The sequence below is a fragment of the Pithys albifrons genome, chromosome 8 (assembly GCF_047495875.1).
Source record: "Pithys albifrons albifrons isolate INPA30051 chromosome 8, PitAlb_v1, whole genome shotgun sequence".
NCBI classification, from domain to species: domain Eukaryota; kingdom Metazoa; phylum Chordata; class Aves; order Passeriformes; family Thamnophilidae; genus Pithys; species Pithys albifrons.
In genome coordinates, this window is record NC_092465.1 from 16698731 (window position 1) to 16712284 (window position 13554).

At 58.5% G+C, this 13554-nt stretch overlaps 2 protein-coding genes across 8 annotated transcripts; one reads left to right on the plus strand and one right to left on the minus strand.

Moving 5' to 3' along the window:
• The first annotated feature begins 138 nt into the window (after nt 1–138).
• Nucleotides 139–6210, plus strand: ZFAND2B (zinc finger AN1-type containing 2B). Of its 6 annotated transcripts, none has more exons than XM_071561909.1 (9): nt 140–485; nt 1151–1245; nt 1669–1800; nt 2440–2591; nt 3067–3174; nt 3338–3407; nt 3955–4031; nt 4615–4707; nt 4965–6210. In XM_071561909.1, the coding sequence occupies exons 1-9, from the start codon at nt 431–433 to the stop codon at nt 5065–5067; spliced, it is 885 nt and encodes a 294-aa protein (XP_071418010.1). In that variant the 5' UTR covers nt 140–430; the 3' UTR covers nt 5068–6210. The 6 variants fall into 6 exon arrangements, with proteins under 6 accessions (XP_071418016.1, XP_071418010.1, XP_071418012.1 ...); XM_071561911.1 differs by having other exon boundaries at nt 4626–4707; XM_071561913.1 differs by having other exon boundaries at nt 142–485; nt 4629–4707.
• A 301-nt stretch (nt 6211–6511) lies between these two features.
• On the minus strand, nt 6512–13357 carry ABCB6 (ATP binding cassette subfamily B member 6 (LAN blood group)). Of its 2 annotated transcripts, XM_071562030.1 has the most exons (20): nt 13278–13357; nt 12124–12649; nt 11432–11569; nt 10839–11028; nt 10551–10643; nt 10103–10295; nt 9895–10016; nt 9705–9814; nt 9552–9617; nt 9291–9416; nt 9127–9203; nt 8958–9021; nt 8775–8860; nt 8617–8674; nt 8335–8439; nt 7757–7931; nt 7344–7456; nt 7149–7243; nt 6881–6949; nt 6512–6781 (listed from the first exon to the last, which is right to left on the minus strand). In XM_071562030.1, the coding sequence occupies exons 2-20, from the start codon at nt 12631–12633 to the stop codon at nt 6658–6660; spliced, it is 2514 nt and encodes an 837-aa protein (XP_071418131.1). In that variant the 5' UTR covers nt 12634–12649; nt 13278–13357; the 3' UTR covers nt 6512–6657. The 2 variants fall into 2 exon arrangements, with proteins under 2 accessions (XP_071418131.1, XP_071418132.1); XM_071562031.1 differs by lacking the exon at nt 11432–11569.
• Between the last annotated feature and the right edge of the window lie 197 nt (nt 13358–13554).

Consider the following 13554-nt stretch of genomic DNA (forward strand, 5'->3'; position numbering starts at 1 on the left):
CTGCTCAGCAGGGCATCGTAGCATGGCACCTGGAGACTCCGAGGTGGCTGGAAGACAGGAGCTCTGTTACGAAGCAGAGGATCCGTGGTTTGTGTCCCTTCGAGCGGGTGGGGGGGGGGGGGGGGGGAGGATGTAGGGAATTCCCCCGAGTTCAAGCTGTCCCTATGTGGGCAGAGACACTTCTTGCTGGCCGTTCTGGGCTCCGCCTTGCTTCGACCCTTCCCTCGTCGCCGGAGCAGGTTTCTGCAACTGGTATTGCTGCCCGCTCCCAACCGTGCTCCGGAGGAAGGCGGTGCAACCGCGGGTGGCCCGTTCGGAGCCGCGGCCGGGTTGCTGCGGCCGGGGGCGGGGCCGCGCTCGGACCGCCCCGTGACGCTCAGACGGAAGTGGGCGCGGCGCGGCCGCCGGTGCCGGTGCCGGCCGGGCCGCCATGGAGTTCCCGGACCTTGGCGCGCACTGCTCCTGGCCCGCGTGCCAGCGCCTGGGTGAGCACCGGGGCTGCGGGCACGGTCCCCACCCGCGCCTGGGTGGCACGGCCCGGGCTGACCGGCCTGCGGGGAGGCGGCGGGGGCGGTGCCGGACGTTCGGTCGGTATAGCGGAGGGTGAAGGGCCAGCCAAGCCGCCCGGCGTGCCCTTGGCGGGGCGGGGCTGGCTGGCGGTGCCGGTAGCCCGAAGCGGGCTGGCTATGCCGGGGTACTCGGCTCTGCCCGAGTGGGCAGCGGCTCGTGACCGGGGACAGCGGGGAAGGGCCCAGATAAGCACCTTCGGTGCCGCAGGCTGGGGAGGCCGGACCCGGCAGGGCCGTTGGGGCCTGTTCGTCTCCCTGTTATCCCGGTGAGCGAATCCCGTGGTGAATGTGGCGGCGTCGGTCGCCGCCGGCCTGAGGCCGTCAGCTCTTGGGGAGCTCGATGTGATTTCGGATGCTACTCCTGATCCTCAGGAGAGCACATTTTGAGGTGGAGCCCTGGAAATTTCCATGACGTGGCTATAGACCTGGAGATCTTTTGTTTCCGTGCTGGGGGATGAGAGGTACGGCCCTGGTTTTGCCGCGGGTCAGGGTTGTGCCTTCGGGAAGTGGGAGCGGCCTGCGGGCTGTAGGTGGGCAGTGCTGACCTCCACGCTCTGCCTGCGGTGTCTCCCCGATTCCAGACTTTCTGCCGCTGAAGTGTGATGCCTGCGAGCAGATCTTCTGCACAGACCACATTGCTTACGCCCAGCATGCCTGCACCTCTGCCTACAAGAAGGTAAGTGCAGAGAGGAGGTCTTATCCACCCTCCTGGATGGAGCTGCTGAGTTTTTCCACCCAGGGATCAGAGTAATCTGTGACTTCTTTGGTCACTTGGGCAATCCCCCCTTGGGATATGTGCTGAGTTTGAAGGTGTCCCTGAAAGCCAAGGTCTGCATCTTGGTGCCACAAACATCCAGCCCTCCCTCTGCTAGTGGGTGAAATGGTTTGGGCATCTCCCAGCCATACTGTCTTACCTTCCCAGAATGTGTACCTATGCACCTGCTGTGCAAGTGTGTTGGAGGGTGGTGAGCAGAATCTCAAACCAGAGCTGGTGCTGTGTAAGCCATGATAGGCAGGTCCTGAAAAGGAGAAAGATGGCTGCACAGCACTTAGGGTTGCCCAGCTACCTGCTCCCAGCCCCCTTTTGTTGTCTCTGCAGGATGTGCAGGTCCCAGTGTGTCCCCTCTGCAACACCCCAGTCCCCGTAAGGCGGGGGGAGATGCCTGATGTTGTGGTGGGTGAGCACATTGACCGTGACTGCAAGTCTGATCCTGCACAGCGCAAGCGCAAGGTATGAACCTGATTCTCTCTGTGTGGCTGCTGAGCTCTGCTGGGTCCCTGATAAAGGCTTGGAGTGGGACAAAAACAACACAGATTTGGCACTGCCTGGTGCCATCTCTTGACACAGGCTGGAGGCAAGGAGTGTTGTTGAGCTAGAGGTGTGCACTTCCACAGGACTTTGTGGAAGCGGTCTGGGGCCTGGGATAGAGTGGGGCTGGGCAGCCACCTGGGACGTGAGGATGGGAAACAGCATTCTGCCATTAGGAAAATGCAATCAGCAATTAGCTGGCCCATCTTGCCAGGAGATGAAATTGCTGCAGCGACCTGGCCCTGCAGGAATCCTGCCTGGCAGCAAGCTGGAGGGCTGTGGACTGTCCCCACACCAGTGGCTTGGTAGGCAGGAATCCCTGGGTGAGGCATTCTTTCTCCTGCTGTGCATTCTGTAGTTGTGGAGACCCTTGTCTGTGGACGAGTTAATTACTGATAAACTATCTAAATAAAGTTAGTATTCAGAGACAAACTCGAGGGCCCCACAGACAATGCACTGGTGGGGAAGACTGGTCAATGCCCAGGGCCTGGCATGGGCAGAAGGGACAGCCCCAACCCTGCAGTGTGTGCTCCTTTTCACCACCACTGTGTCATTTTTCAGATCTTCACCAACAAGTGTTTGAAGCCTGGCTGCAAGCAGAAGGAGATGATGAAGGTGATCTGTGACCAGTGCCACAAGAACTACTGCCTGAAGCATCGGCACCCCCTGGACCACGACTGCAGTGGGGCAGGGCGTCCCCTCTCCAAAGCAGGGTGAGGACCTGGGGACAAAAAGCTGGCAGGGATAGGGTTGTGCTTGCCAGGTGGGTGATACAGAAGAGCCCAGCTCCTGCTGGCCTGTTGTCTGGGACTGCTGCATTCTCACACTCCCTGCCCAGTGTGCCAGGGTATCTTCCAGCAGAGCCAAGCACCAATGTATGCACAGTCTCTCTCCTGTAGCAAAAGCTGCCAATACTGCCTGCTGACTGCTTTGCTCTTGCTTCTTTGCCCAACCCATTATTCTGGAGTTGATGGTTTCTGCCTATCCTGGTACAGGGTTTCAAGGAGAGAAACAGCAATTGAAACTCTTAGGAATAACTGAACCACAACCTGGGTACTCTTGGGAGGAAGAGGGACAGGGAACCAGGGTGACATCTTGCTTATTCAGGTTCATGTCCCAGGATGTTCAGTGCCCAGGAATGGCTTGTGATAGTAAAACAGTTGCTCACAGGCGTCATGTCTGTCCTAGGCATGCTGCAGTTACAAGAGCCCAGGCATCCTCCTCCAAAATAGTCACTGCATCGAGCAGCGGAGCTGCCCAGTCAGCAGACAGCTCCTCTTCTCCAGCCTCTGCTAGGTAAGGTGATGGCCCAACTTGTAATTCTGAGTTGGGCATGACTAGGCTCAGCTTGGATTCCCATGGAATGCCAAAGCAACAGCTTCTTGTGCATCAGCAAGACTCAGTGCTCGTTCCAGTGTTCCCTGCCTTGACAATAATCTAGCTGCTCTCCTGGTTGCAGGGGAGGCAGAGCAGCTGCGTCGCAGACTCACAGCATGTCCCCTCCGTCTGTCATGCTGCAGAATGGACTGGTGAGTGGCTTGGCTTGGGCATTTGGGGTGGGTTTAGGTGGTTCCTGTGCCCTGTGAAGTGACTGCAACAACTGTTTTCTAACCCATGCTCTGTAGATGACTGTGTGCTCTTAGCTGGGTCTTCCCTATCAAACAGGGATCCTGGATGCTCCATGGGAACTCAGAGCTTACTCTGGTATCTGAACAGCAGCTCTCTGCTGCCCTTGATGCTCAGTTTTCCCCAAAGGGACAAAGCACACTAGCTTTTTTCCCTGGGTGTTGTCTTTTTATTCTGCAAGCCAAGGGTGGAGAAGGAGACTGAAAGCTGCTTCCTATTAGTATTCTTGGTGTACTCCTGCATTAGCAGACAGGGATGTGTTCTCTTGGGCAGGAAGAGAGCACTGCAGGTCTGTCCTGAGCCTCAGGCCTTCACTTTGGCTGTGTTTGCCCTCCTGGAGAGGAGATTTGCCCAGCCTTGGCCAGGAAAGACTGTACTTGCCACGCATCCCCTATGGCTGCCTCCTACCCCTCACCCTGGCTAAGCTGGTGATAAGGTGTTTTGTTTCAGAGCGAGGAAGAAGCACTGCAGCGAGCTCTGGAGATGTCCCTGGCCGAGTCACCACACAGCTCAGTGCAGCCACCCAGGTACAGCCCCAAAACATGTGGTGTGTCATGCACCCAGCCTATGTGTGAGAAGTGCGTGGGGAAGCATCATGTGGCTCCAGGATGACATTCCTCTCAGCACATGTCTTCATATAATGTCTCTCTGTGGCTGATAGGAGAAAAAGGAAGAGTCGAGAGCCATCAGGGAGCTCTGTTCAGCAAGCAAGCCCTCAGCCCCTGGGGATGTTTGGTGGGAACAGTGACTGAACATAGAGTAGGGCAAACCATTGTCTGACCACTTGTTAGCTAACGAGCACAACTAGAGCATGTCAGAGGTGGAGTAGGGTTGTTCACAAAGGACGCCTGTGAGCTCTCACCCTCAGGCACAGTGCCCAGTGGTGCTAAAAGCACCATATTACAGACTGGAGTTAACGTGACCCAGAGTGATAGCTGCCAGCCCCAGCTGGATCCTCTGTGCCTTCCCCAGCCCCTGGCCTTTTCAGGGTGATCCTGAGTTGCTCTCTGCCCTTAGCTGTGCTGGAGAGTTGCAGTGAGATGCTGCCACTCTGAAGGGCTCTGAGCGCTGGGCCCATAATTCCAAGGGAGGCTGAGGCACATTATACAGTGTTGTCCCAGCAGCACACAGGAGGAAGAGGATCTGGCACTGGCCCAGGCACTGTCAGCAAGCGAAGCTGAGTACCAGCAGTCGCAGCGGCAGGTGAGTGAGGCTGGCTTACAGGTTCTGCACTGTCATGGTGTTGATCCTGTCTAGCTTTGTTGTGGAGGGAACCTCCCTGTGTTCTGCTCCCTCTGGGCTCTGTCTAGGCTGGCTTTCTTCACCAGGAGGGCAGCCCAGCCTGGGGCAATGGCAGCATCACTGCTGAGCACACAGCCCTGGGGATTTGAGCACTCCGTTGTAGGAGAGAGCAAAAAGCCTGTCTTGTCTTGCTCACTCTGTGCTTCTTCCTGTTCCAGGCACATGGTTCAAAGCCATCAAACTGCAGCATGTCATAGGCAGGAGACACAGCATGTGCCAACAGACGCAAGATCCTGCTTGTGGACCAAGGAGTGGCTCTAGCCTCCCACATGGACACTGTGGGGTTCTGGCCTGGGTGTTGGTGACAAGAGCCCCTTACCACAAACAGCTTAATTCCCTGGGAGCTGTAAGCCACCAAACACCCACTGGCACCTCAGCCCTAGCACCTGTATAAAATTAGTGCAGCAAGTCACTGATGCTCCTGGGGAGGCAAATACTGTGTGGGACCAGGCTGAGCACATGCTGACCAAAGCAGGCAGCAGCCCAGAGCCCGCACTTAGCCACAGCTGTGTCCCAACACTGCTAGGACCGTGGAGGAAGAGGAGAGCCACGTGGGGACATCTCTGCATGCTCAGACATATAGCTGCTGGGATGCAGCTGCCCACCACAATAGCAGAGGGCTGGATCTCGTGCTATGAGGAGGGCCCTGCCACCCCCTCAACAAAGAGCAACTGTGGCTGGGACAGTCTCTTGCCTGTGCATGGCTGAATGTGCAGCCTCATGGTGGCATGAAGGCAGCCCTTTCCCTGCTCCCCACACCCTCAGTGCCTCCCTGCTGTTTGCATGCACAAGAGTATGTTGGGCCTTACCATCTCGTCTGGGGCACAGGACCTCTCTGAAACTGAATGGAGCTGCATTTCCTTCAATATAACAAGGGCCATTAACTGAAATAACCTTGACTTGACTGTGCCAGCATGGCTCACATGGGAGGGCTGCAGCTGCCTTCCTGCTACTGGCTGCTCTCTGCTGTCCTAACCTATGCCCGGGTCATGTTTTAATGCTGCTGGGACAGGAACACCTCCCTTCTTCCAGCCATGCTGCAGGGAATCACCTGCTGTGTAGCTGCAGCACAGAACCCCTTCTTAAAAACAGAGCCCTGAGCCTTGAGCCAGCTCTTCCTTGCTGGTGTTTGGAAGCTGGAGCTGATGACTGGGGGGAATTTGGGCCTCTTGCAGGCGGTCTGCAGTGTGCAGAGTGGTGCTGCTTTCCCACTTGCTGCTGAAACCATTCCTGTCTGTGGGGCTGTGCCTGGTTCTGCACAGGACTGGACTGTCCCACTCTGAGCAGTGTACAGCTTAGGGAGGGTGGGTCTGGCTGAGAGAACATTGAGACTTGGTCAAAGTGCTGCTTGGGAGAAAATAAAACCATAGCACAAGGTGCAGAGGCACTTTGGGAAAGCAGTCACTTGGTGTCTGGCCCAGAAGGCCTCATCTCTGTGGATGGGAGTGCAAGGGAGGGCACATGGGGGTGAGAGGGCACCACCTGCCCTGCTTCTTCCTTTGCTCTTGGAGTGTAGTCCCCTGCCAAGCTCAGCCCTTTGTATAGGGGCTGACAGCCTGCTCAGCCCCTTGCCTGCCTAAGCCCACAGAGCTACACCCATGGCAGAGAGCTGCCAGTTGACACAAGGGCACAGGCACTAACCCTGCCTGCCCAGAGCACACAGGTGCAGAAGGACCTGGTTTAAGAAACCACACAACAGCAAAACAAAGAGGTATAAATGTAGTGGAGTGTCCAACCAAGCCCCTGCAGCTCCAAGAGAGGCCAGGCCCCAGCCCACAGCCAGCAAAGGGTTCCCTGGCAGTGTATGGGCCTGGACCCGAGTCAGTATCACAGCAGAGACCCTGGTCATGGTCACAACTCCTTCCTGCCCTGGGGCTTCTCACTGTGGCACTCCTTGCTCTCATCCTCATCAGTGGCCTGCTGCTGCAGCCACATGCCAGCATACACACCGCCCTTCTGCAGCAGCTCCTCATGCCTGTGGAGAAAGAGAAGGGGTGCAGGGTCCTGAGCTGCTCCCAGTGCCAGGGAGGAGATCCCCATGGGCAGACAGCACCCAGCACCTCTCCATGCTCACCTCCCTCTCTCTACGATGCACCCACCCTTGAGCACCAGGATCTGGTCTGCACCCACCACCGTGGAGAGCCTGCAGAGAAAGGCAGGTGTTATCCCTACGCAGAGGGGAGAGGTTTGGGAGTGGGTTTTGCATAGTGCAAGGAGATGCAATCCCAGGAACTGTCAGCCCCTGAGCTGACAGAGGGTCACAGTCTGTGCCCCTCTGGGAGGGGCTGGCCAGCTCAGGATGCTCAGCACCTTCTGAATCAGCCTTTTCTTCTCATCCCTACCTATGTGCAACAACGATGGTGGTGCGGTGGATGCAGACCTTGGCCAGGGAGGCCTGGATGTGTCTCTCAGTCTCCGTGTCGAGTGCGGATGTGGCCTGTGGGATAGGCAGAGTGTGAGGAAGGGATGCAAGGAGTGCAGGCAGCTGCTGAGGATGGGGCAGCTGCTGCAGAGCAGGAGGAGGCCACTGTCATTACCTCATCTAGTAGGATAATGCGGGGACCCTTCAGGATGGTGCGTGCAATGGCAACACGCTGCTTCTCACCCCCGCTCAGCTTCAGCCCCCGCTCCCCAACCTGGGTGTTGTATCCTGCAGGCACAAGGGCAGGAACATACTGTGCTGGTGTCCTCCAAGATGGGGATGGGGGACTCGGCTCTGCTGCCCAGGGAGGTCCTGCTGGGACCACACAGTCACCTGGCGCAGCCTCACCTATCCCTAACCAGGGGCTGATTTAGTAGTCCTGGAGAGAATGCAGGGCAAGGCAAAGCAAGGCACAGTCACACAAGTGTCTCCAAAGGGCATGTCACCCAAGGACACCTGTGAGGGCAGCTAGAAGGTCATGAGGAACCCTGGTATCACAGGACAAGGAGGGGACTGCAAGGGTCTCACCATCAGGAAAGGAAAGGATGCGGTCATGGATATCAGCAGCCTGCGCTGCTTCCTGCACCTCCTGGTCAGTGGCCAGGATCCGTCCGTAGCGGATATTGTTGGCAATGGTGTCATTGAAGAGTACTGTGTCCTGGGGCACCACCCCAATGTGAGCACGCAGCGACGCCTGCTTCACCTGGGGAGGTGGGGAGAGAGGGCTCAGACAGATGCACACCCCTTGCAAAGATTACCCCCAAAACCCCAATCCTACCCCTCTGCCATGAGCCCCGCTCCTTGTAGGGTGTATGCTGTAAGATCCTGCAGCACAGGCTTCAGCTGCATCTCTACCCTGTGGTGTGGGACCCTGACAGTGCCCCAGCCTTTTCTGGGGAGCCCTGGCCAGTCTCCAGCATTTCAGCCCAGGGGTCCAGCAGTCACACTATTCATCCCACTCCTGGCACAGCCATCAGCCTGCAAAGAGGCCATGTGTGCTCACTCCTGCCCCAGGGAGGTGCTAGTGCCTGCACCAAGTGGTGCTGTGAGGCCCAGAGGAGCTGGTGTGTCCCCAGTCCAAGTCCCTTCAGGCCTCCCACCCTCACCTGAGATATGTCCTGCCCATCGATGCGGATGCAGCCACCTTGCACGTTGTAGAAGCGGAAGAGCAGGCGGATGATGGTGCTCTTCCCTGAGCCCGAAGGTCCCACCTGCATGCAAAGGTAAAGAGACTTGAAGATGCGAGTCTCCCAGCTGCTGGAGGCCAGGGGCTGGACAGGGAAGAGTTGGTTTTGTTGGGTGTCTGTCCTTCCCCCGCCTCTATTTTCTAGCCCCTTTTCCCCCATCCCACCTTCCCGCAGTGAACCCACACACAAGCTTCTACTCACCAGAGCCAGAGTTTGCCCAGGCATAACAGAGAAGGAGATGTCCTGCAGGATTTCTTTCCTGAGAGAGAGAGAGGGACTCAGGGCCACTCCATGGCCCCATGGCCCTGTGACAGGCCCCATAGCTCAACTCATCACCCACCGCACCCACCACCCCATACCCATCCATATAGCTGAAATGCACATTCTCAAACTCGATCTGTCCAGCCTCCAAGTGCAGGTCACTTGCATTCACCACATCCTTCACCTGCCAAAGGAGAAATGCAGCCTCAGACCCAGCCTGTCCCTAGGGCAGGGCCACAGGGCTGAGCCAGGGAGCAGGGTCCAGGAAAGGCAGCACCCACCTCCTGCTCCTCGTGGAAGAGCTCAAACATGTTTTCCATGTCTACAAAGGAGTTCTGGATCATCCTGTAAGACAGCAAAGACCAGAGGGAAGGGTTTGGGGGGGTACATCCAGATCCAGTCATCCACGGAGAGGGGGACCCTAGACACCTTCATAGCGGTCAGCATTACCTGTAGTATGTCCCAAACCAGTTGAGTGGCGTGTAGAGCTGGATGATGTAGGTGCCAAAGAGGACAAAGTCCCCAACCTCGAAGGGACAGGGAATAGGGTCTGTCACCACCAGCCTCAGGGCCCCACCTTAGCATTGGGCTGCCCAAGCTGGCACAAGCCTTACCTGCAGCTTGTTTTCAGTGACAAAATAGGCACAGAGCAGGGACCCTGCCAGCAGCCCCAAACCAATGACCAGGTTCTGGGTCTGGTTGAGAAGGCCCAGTGAGGCACTGACCTTCCACTCCGAGACCTGGAAGAGGCAAAGTCCTGTGGGATTGTGCTGCCTCCTAACCAGACCCATTGTGAGGTCCATCATCCCCGCAGGTGCCCAGGAGGCTTAGCTCCTTCCTCCTTGACTCCACCACTGGTGCTGAGTGCCCCATACCTGGTACTTGACAATGGCATCATTAAAGCGGTTCACCTCGTAGCTCTCAGCATTGTAGTACTTCACCTGCAGGACACAGAGCTGGGGTCAGCACCTGAATAGTCCCTCGCAACACCAAGCAGTGCTCAGTGACTTCTCTGATGCCTACAATACCGTCTCAAAATTGAGGAGCGAGTCCACGGCCCGGGATTTGGCATCATTGTCCCGTGTGTTCATGTCTCTCCGGTACTTGGTCCTCCACTCAGTGATGAAGATGGTCAGAGCTGTGAGCAGGAGGGAGCTGCACTGGCAGGTTCCTGCCACCCCAAGCCTGGAAACACTGCACCCAGACCCCCCCACTCACTCAGATACAGGCTCATACACACGAAGATGATGAGGCCGAACCAGGCACTGAAGACTGAGGTGAAGTAAACTATACCAATGATAATGTCTGCAATGGTGGGGACGATGCTGAACACGATGTAGCTGGGGGGCAGGAAGGGGGATGGCATGTCAGCCTGGCCCAGGGGGCCTGCCCAGCCACCCCCCACCTGCCACAGGCACGCTCTGACCTGAGCAGGCTGTTGATGCTGCTGGTGCCCCGGTCCACACTGCGCAGGACCTCACCAGTACGACGCCCCAGGTGCCAGCGCAGGGACAGCCCATGTAAGTGGGCAAAGAGCTGCACCTGCACCTGCCGGTTGGTAAACTGCTGCACCCACACCCACAGGAAGGTGCGCAGGTTGCTCACAAAGCCAGTGGAGCCTGTGGGACAACGTGAAAAGGTCAGCCAAGACCAGTCTCACTAGAGCATGAGGCTAATCAAGAAATCCCAGCTGGGAAAGTGGGATTTGGGGTGAGGTCCACCCACTGTCTCCAGTACAGGAGCAGCCCTGGTTGCTGCATTCAAGAGAGAGCAGCAGTGATGGGGGATAAAGGCATCCCCGGCCACCCCAGCCCTTGCAAGATATGCCCCACCCTGTCTCTCCCCAGTGCCCTGTCCCTCCCAATGGTCCTTACCAGCACCTCCACCCTGCAGGAACTTCAGCCCCACATAGCTGCAGACAGTCCAGGCCAGGGTGTGCCAGGGAGCGCCAACTGTCAGCTCATTCACTGGGGAGAGGTTGGCAAGGGTCAGGACGGAGGGGCAGGGAGCATCACTGGGTGCCTGTGGGAACCAGCTCCAGCACCCAGCATTGGTCCCTGACACCCTGGACTCTGCTCCTGCCAGACTCCTGCAGCCCCACAAGTCACTTGCACAGCCCCCAGCCATGGGCAGCTTCACACATTGAGCTCCAGGTGCCTCACCAATGTTCTTGTAGTAGATGGGGACGAAGACATTGATGGCCCGCTCCAGCCCCATGAGCGCCATGCAGAACAGCACCAGCCCCTGCAGCAGGTGGTTGCCTCTGGGCCACATGTATGGCACCAGCAGCTGCAGCTTCCTCCGGAAATCCTTCCAGGTGGAAGTCGTTCTGGTACCATCAGTCAAGAGCGGCTAGGGGAGAGCAGAGCAAAGGATCACTGCCCTGGCACCCCAACCCAGCTGGCAGTGGCCCTTACGAACACCCCAGGAGAAAACCACCCCCGTCCTCCCTGGGTGCTCACTCCATCCTCCCAGCAGAGCCCCAGTCTGCTGACAGTGGGCAGGAAGCTTGGGCAGCCCTAAATCTTGCTCCTGATGAGACTGGATGAGGCACTTAGTGCCATGATCTAGTAATCACAGTGGTGTTGGATCAAGGGTTGGACTTGATGCTCTTAAGAGGTCTCTTCCAACCCAGCTGATTCTATGATTCCTCCCCCATCTCCTGAAGATGTTGATTCCAGGGCAACTGTCTTTCCATTTTGTCCCCAGCTCCTCCCTGGTCATATCCTAAAACTGCTCTGACTCTGGAAGTCACCTGGCTGTTCTCCACGTCCCGCTCCTCCTCGTTGACCAGCAACATGTATGGTTTGTGGGGCAGCCCTGGGGCCTTCATGCCCAGGACAAAGAGCATGAATGAGCAGATGTAACGCAGTAGCCAGAAGCCAAACTGCACCTGGACAGAAAGTGTGAGGTCAGTGTCACAGCCGGCCCTCAGCACAACCCCGGGCATGGCATGGGTATGAGCTGAGAGAGAGAATGAGCAGCGCACAGAGAGGGGATGCAGTGCAGCCTGGGCAAGAGGAGACACCCCATGCAGCTCACTGGGAGCCCCTGCTTGAGCACAGCACTTCAGAGAGCATCCAGATCCCTTCCCCCTGCCATATCTGGCTTTGTGCCCTTTGGCTCTGGGTGCACCAACCCTTGCGGGGAGCAGAGGATTAAAGGGCTGTGGGAAGCAGGCAGACATCTCCATCTCTGCACGTGGGACTGGGCAAGGCAGAAGCAGGAGATGAGCTGGATATGCATGGAGAGATGCATGATAGCTAGGTTTGTGGTAGATAGGTTTGGGACCAAGTCATGTGGCAAATGTGTGGGTGTAACCTAGGAGCGTAAACACCCTGGGCACAGCAGATTGCGGCACGCACACCCCATTCCTGCACTGCAATGGTGCAGGTCACCCCCAGCCCCAGAAAAGGTTCCTTCCCTGCCCATGGCCCGCCAGCCCACCTTCTGGTTGGTATCCTCCAGTGCCCACCACCAAAGTGGGCTCCTCCAGCACACCAGGGTCAGGTTCTCAGCAGCAAAGGCCAGTGCCCAGAAGAGTAGGAGGACAGTGCCATGGCCCCGTGTCCGGTCATGTGCCAGGACCCGCGTACGCTCCAGCTGCAGGAGAGCAATGGCACAGCCCCAGCTGAGGGCCCAGAGGCAGGCATGCAGCAACATGTACCCGTAGAGCCGTCTCAGCCCCACTCCGTGCCACAACAGCCCACCAAAGGGCTGCAGGGCTAGGAGCAGGGACAGCAGGACCTGTCCAGAGTAGAGGCGCGAGCGGGGAATGTACTTGGGCTCCATGGCACGGCCAAAGCGGGCGTAGCAGGCATACTGCAGGGTGCCCAGCAACAGGCAGACGCTCAGCAGCACGGCCGGCACCAGTGTAAAGAAGAAGCAGGGCTGGAAGCCCTGCTGGACCCAGGCCTGGGCAATGGAGCTGTTGCCTTCACAGTAGCCTCCCAGCATCCTGGCAGGTCACTAGCTGTGGAGAGAAGAGGAGCTTGAGGCAATGTTTCAGGATGGGCTGTGGTATGGTTGCATAGAGGGACCCATGGTGGGATGGCGTGAACAAGCAGCAGGGGCCCTCATGGGGCAGAGGCAAGCACCGCTGGACATGGGCACGAAGGACATGCTGCATGCTACACACACAGAGCACTGTGTGCAAACAGCGCTTTACATAGGGATGACCATGTGCACCACATCAGGACCTGCTGTGTGCCCTGGACAGGGGGACAATACTGGACTGGGCCACCCAGAGCCACCTGGGCTCCTGGGGATGCATTCGGACATGGAGACAGCGGGAGCCGCAGGAACAGGAAGGCAGAGGGGTGTTGGGACCAGTCTTGAGTGGGAGGGAACAACGGGGGCGATGCAGCGGCAGCGCGGGGCTGGGGAGGGGCGGGGATGCGGAGGATGCTCGGGGAACCGCGAGGCCGAGCAAGGGACAGGCAAGGGCAAGAGCAGGAACACACCGGGGAAACGCTCGCGCAAGGTAAGGCAGGGGCTGCGCCGCGCCAAAGCCCCGGCGGTGCCGGAGCCGCTTGGCTCCGGGACAGGCGGGCGCAGCCCCACCGCCGTGTCGCCCCTGCCGCCCGCCCCGTCCGCGTCACCTGTCCCGGGCCCGCCGGCCTCGGCCCGCTCTGCGCTCCGCGCCGCTGCCGCCAGCCGGGCCCTGGCGCCTCCGCCCCGCCCCGCTCCCCGCCCCGCGCCGCGCCGGCCCGCAGGGCTCCTGTTCGCCCGCCCTCCCTTCCCCGGCGCCGGGAGTGCATCCCTGGCGCGCGTCCCTGCCCCGGGCTCCGATGCCTGGCTCCGGGCGGCACGAACCTACCTCCGCAGCGTCGGGGAGGTGTCGGTCCCGTGGGATGTACTCCCGGGAGGCGTAAGGTC

What these genes read in the sequence shown, in the direction of transcription:
- ZFAND2B (XM_071561909.1), top strand. Translation starts at nt 431, where the DNA reads ATGGAGTTCCCGGACCTTGGCGCGCACTGCTCCTGGCCCGCGTGCCAG. An exon ending in GCCCGCGTGCCAGCGCCTGG is followed by an intron (nt 486 to 1,150) that starts GTGAGCACCGGG and finishes CCCCGATTCCAG; the next exon opens with ACTTTCTGCCGCTGAAGTGT. An exon ending in GCACCTCTGCCTACAAGAAG is followed by an intron (nt 1,246 to 1,668) that starts GTAAGTGCAGAG and finishes TTGTCTCTGCAG; the next exon opens with GATGTGCAGGTCCCAGTGTG.
- ABCB6 (XM_071562030.1), bottom strand. Translation starts at nt 12,633, where the DNA reads ATGCTGGGAGGCTACTGTGAAGGCAACAGCTCCATTGCCCAGGCCTGG. An exon ending in CATTTCAGCTATATGGATGG is followed by an intron (nt 8,675 to 8,774) that starts GTATGGGGTGGT and finishes TCTCTCTCTCAG; the next exon opens with GAAAGAAATCCTGCAGGACA. An exon ending in CATCCTTTCCTTTCCTGATG is followed by an intron (nt 7,457 to 7,756) that starts GTGAGACCCTTG and finishes TTGTGCCTGCAG; the next exon opens with GATACAACACCCAGGTTGGG.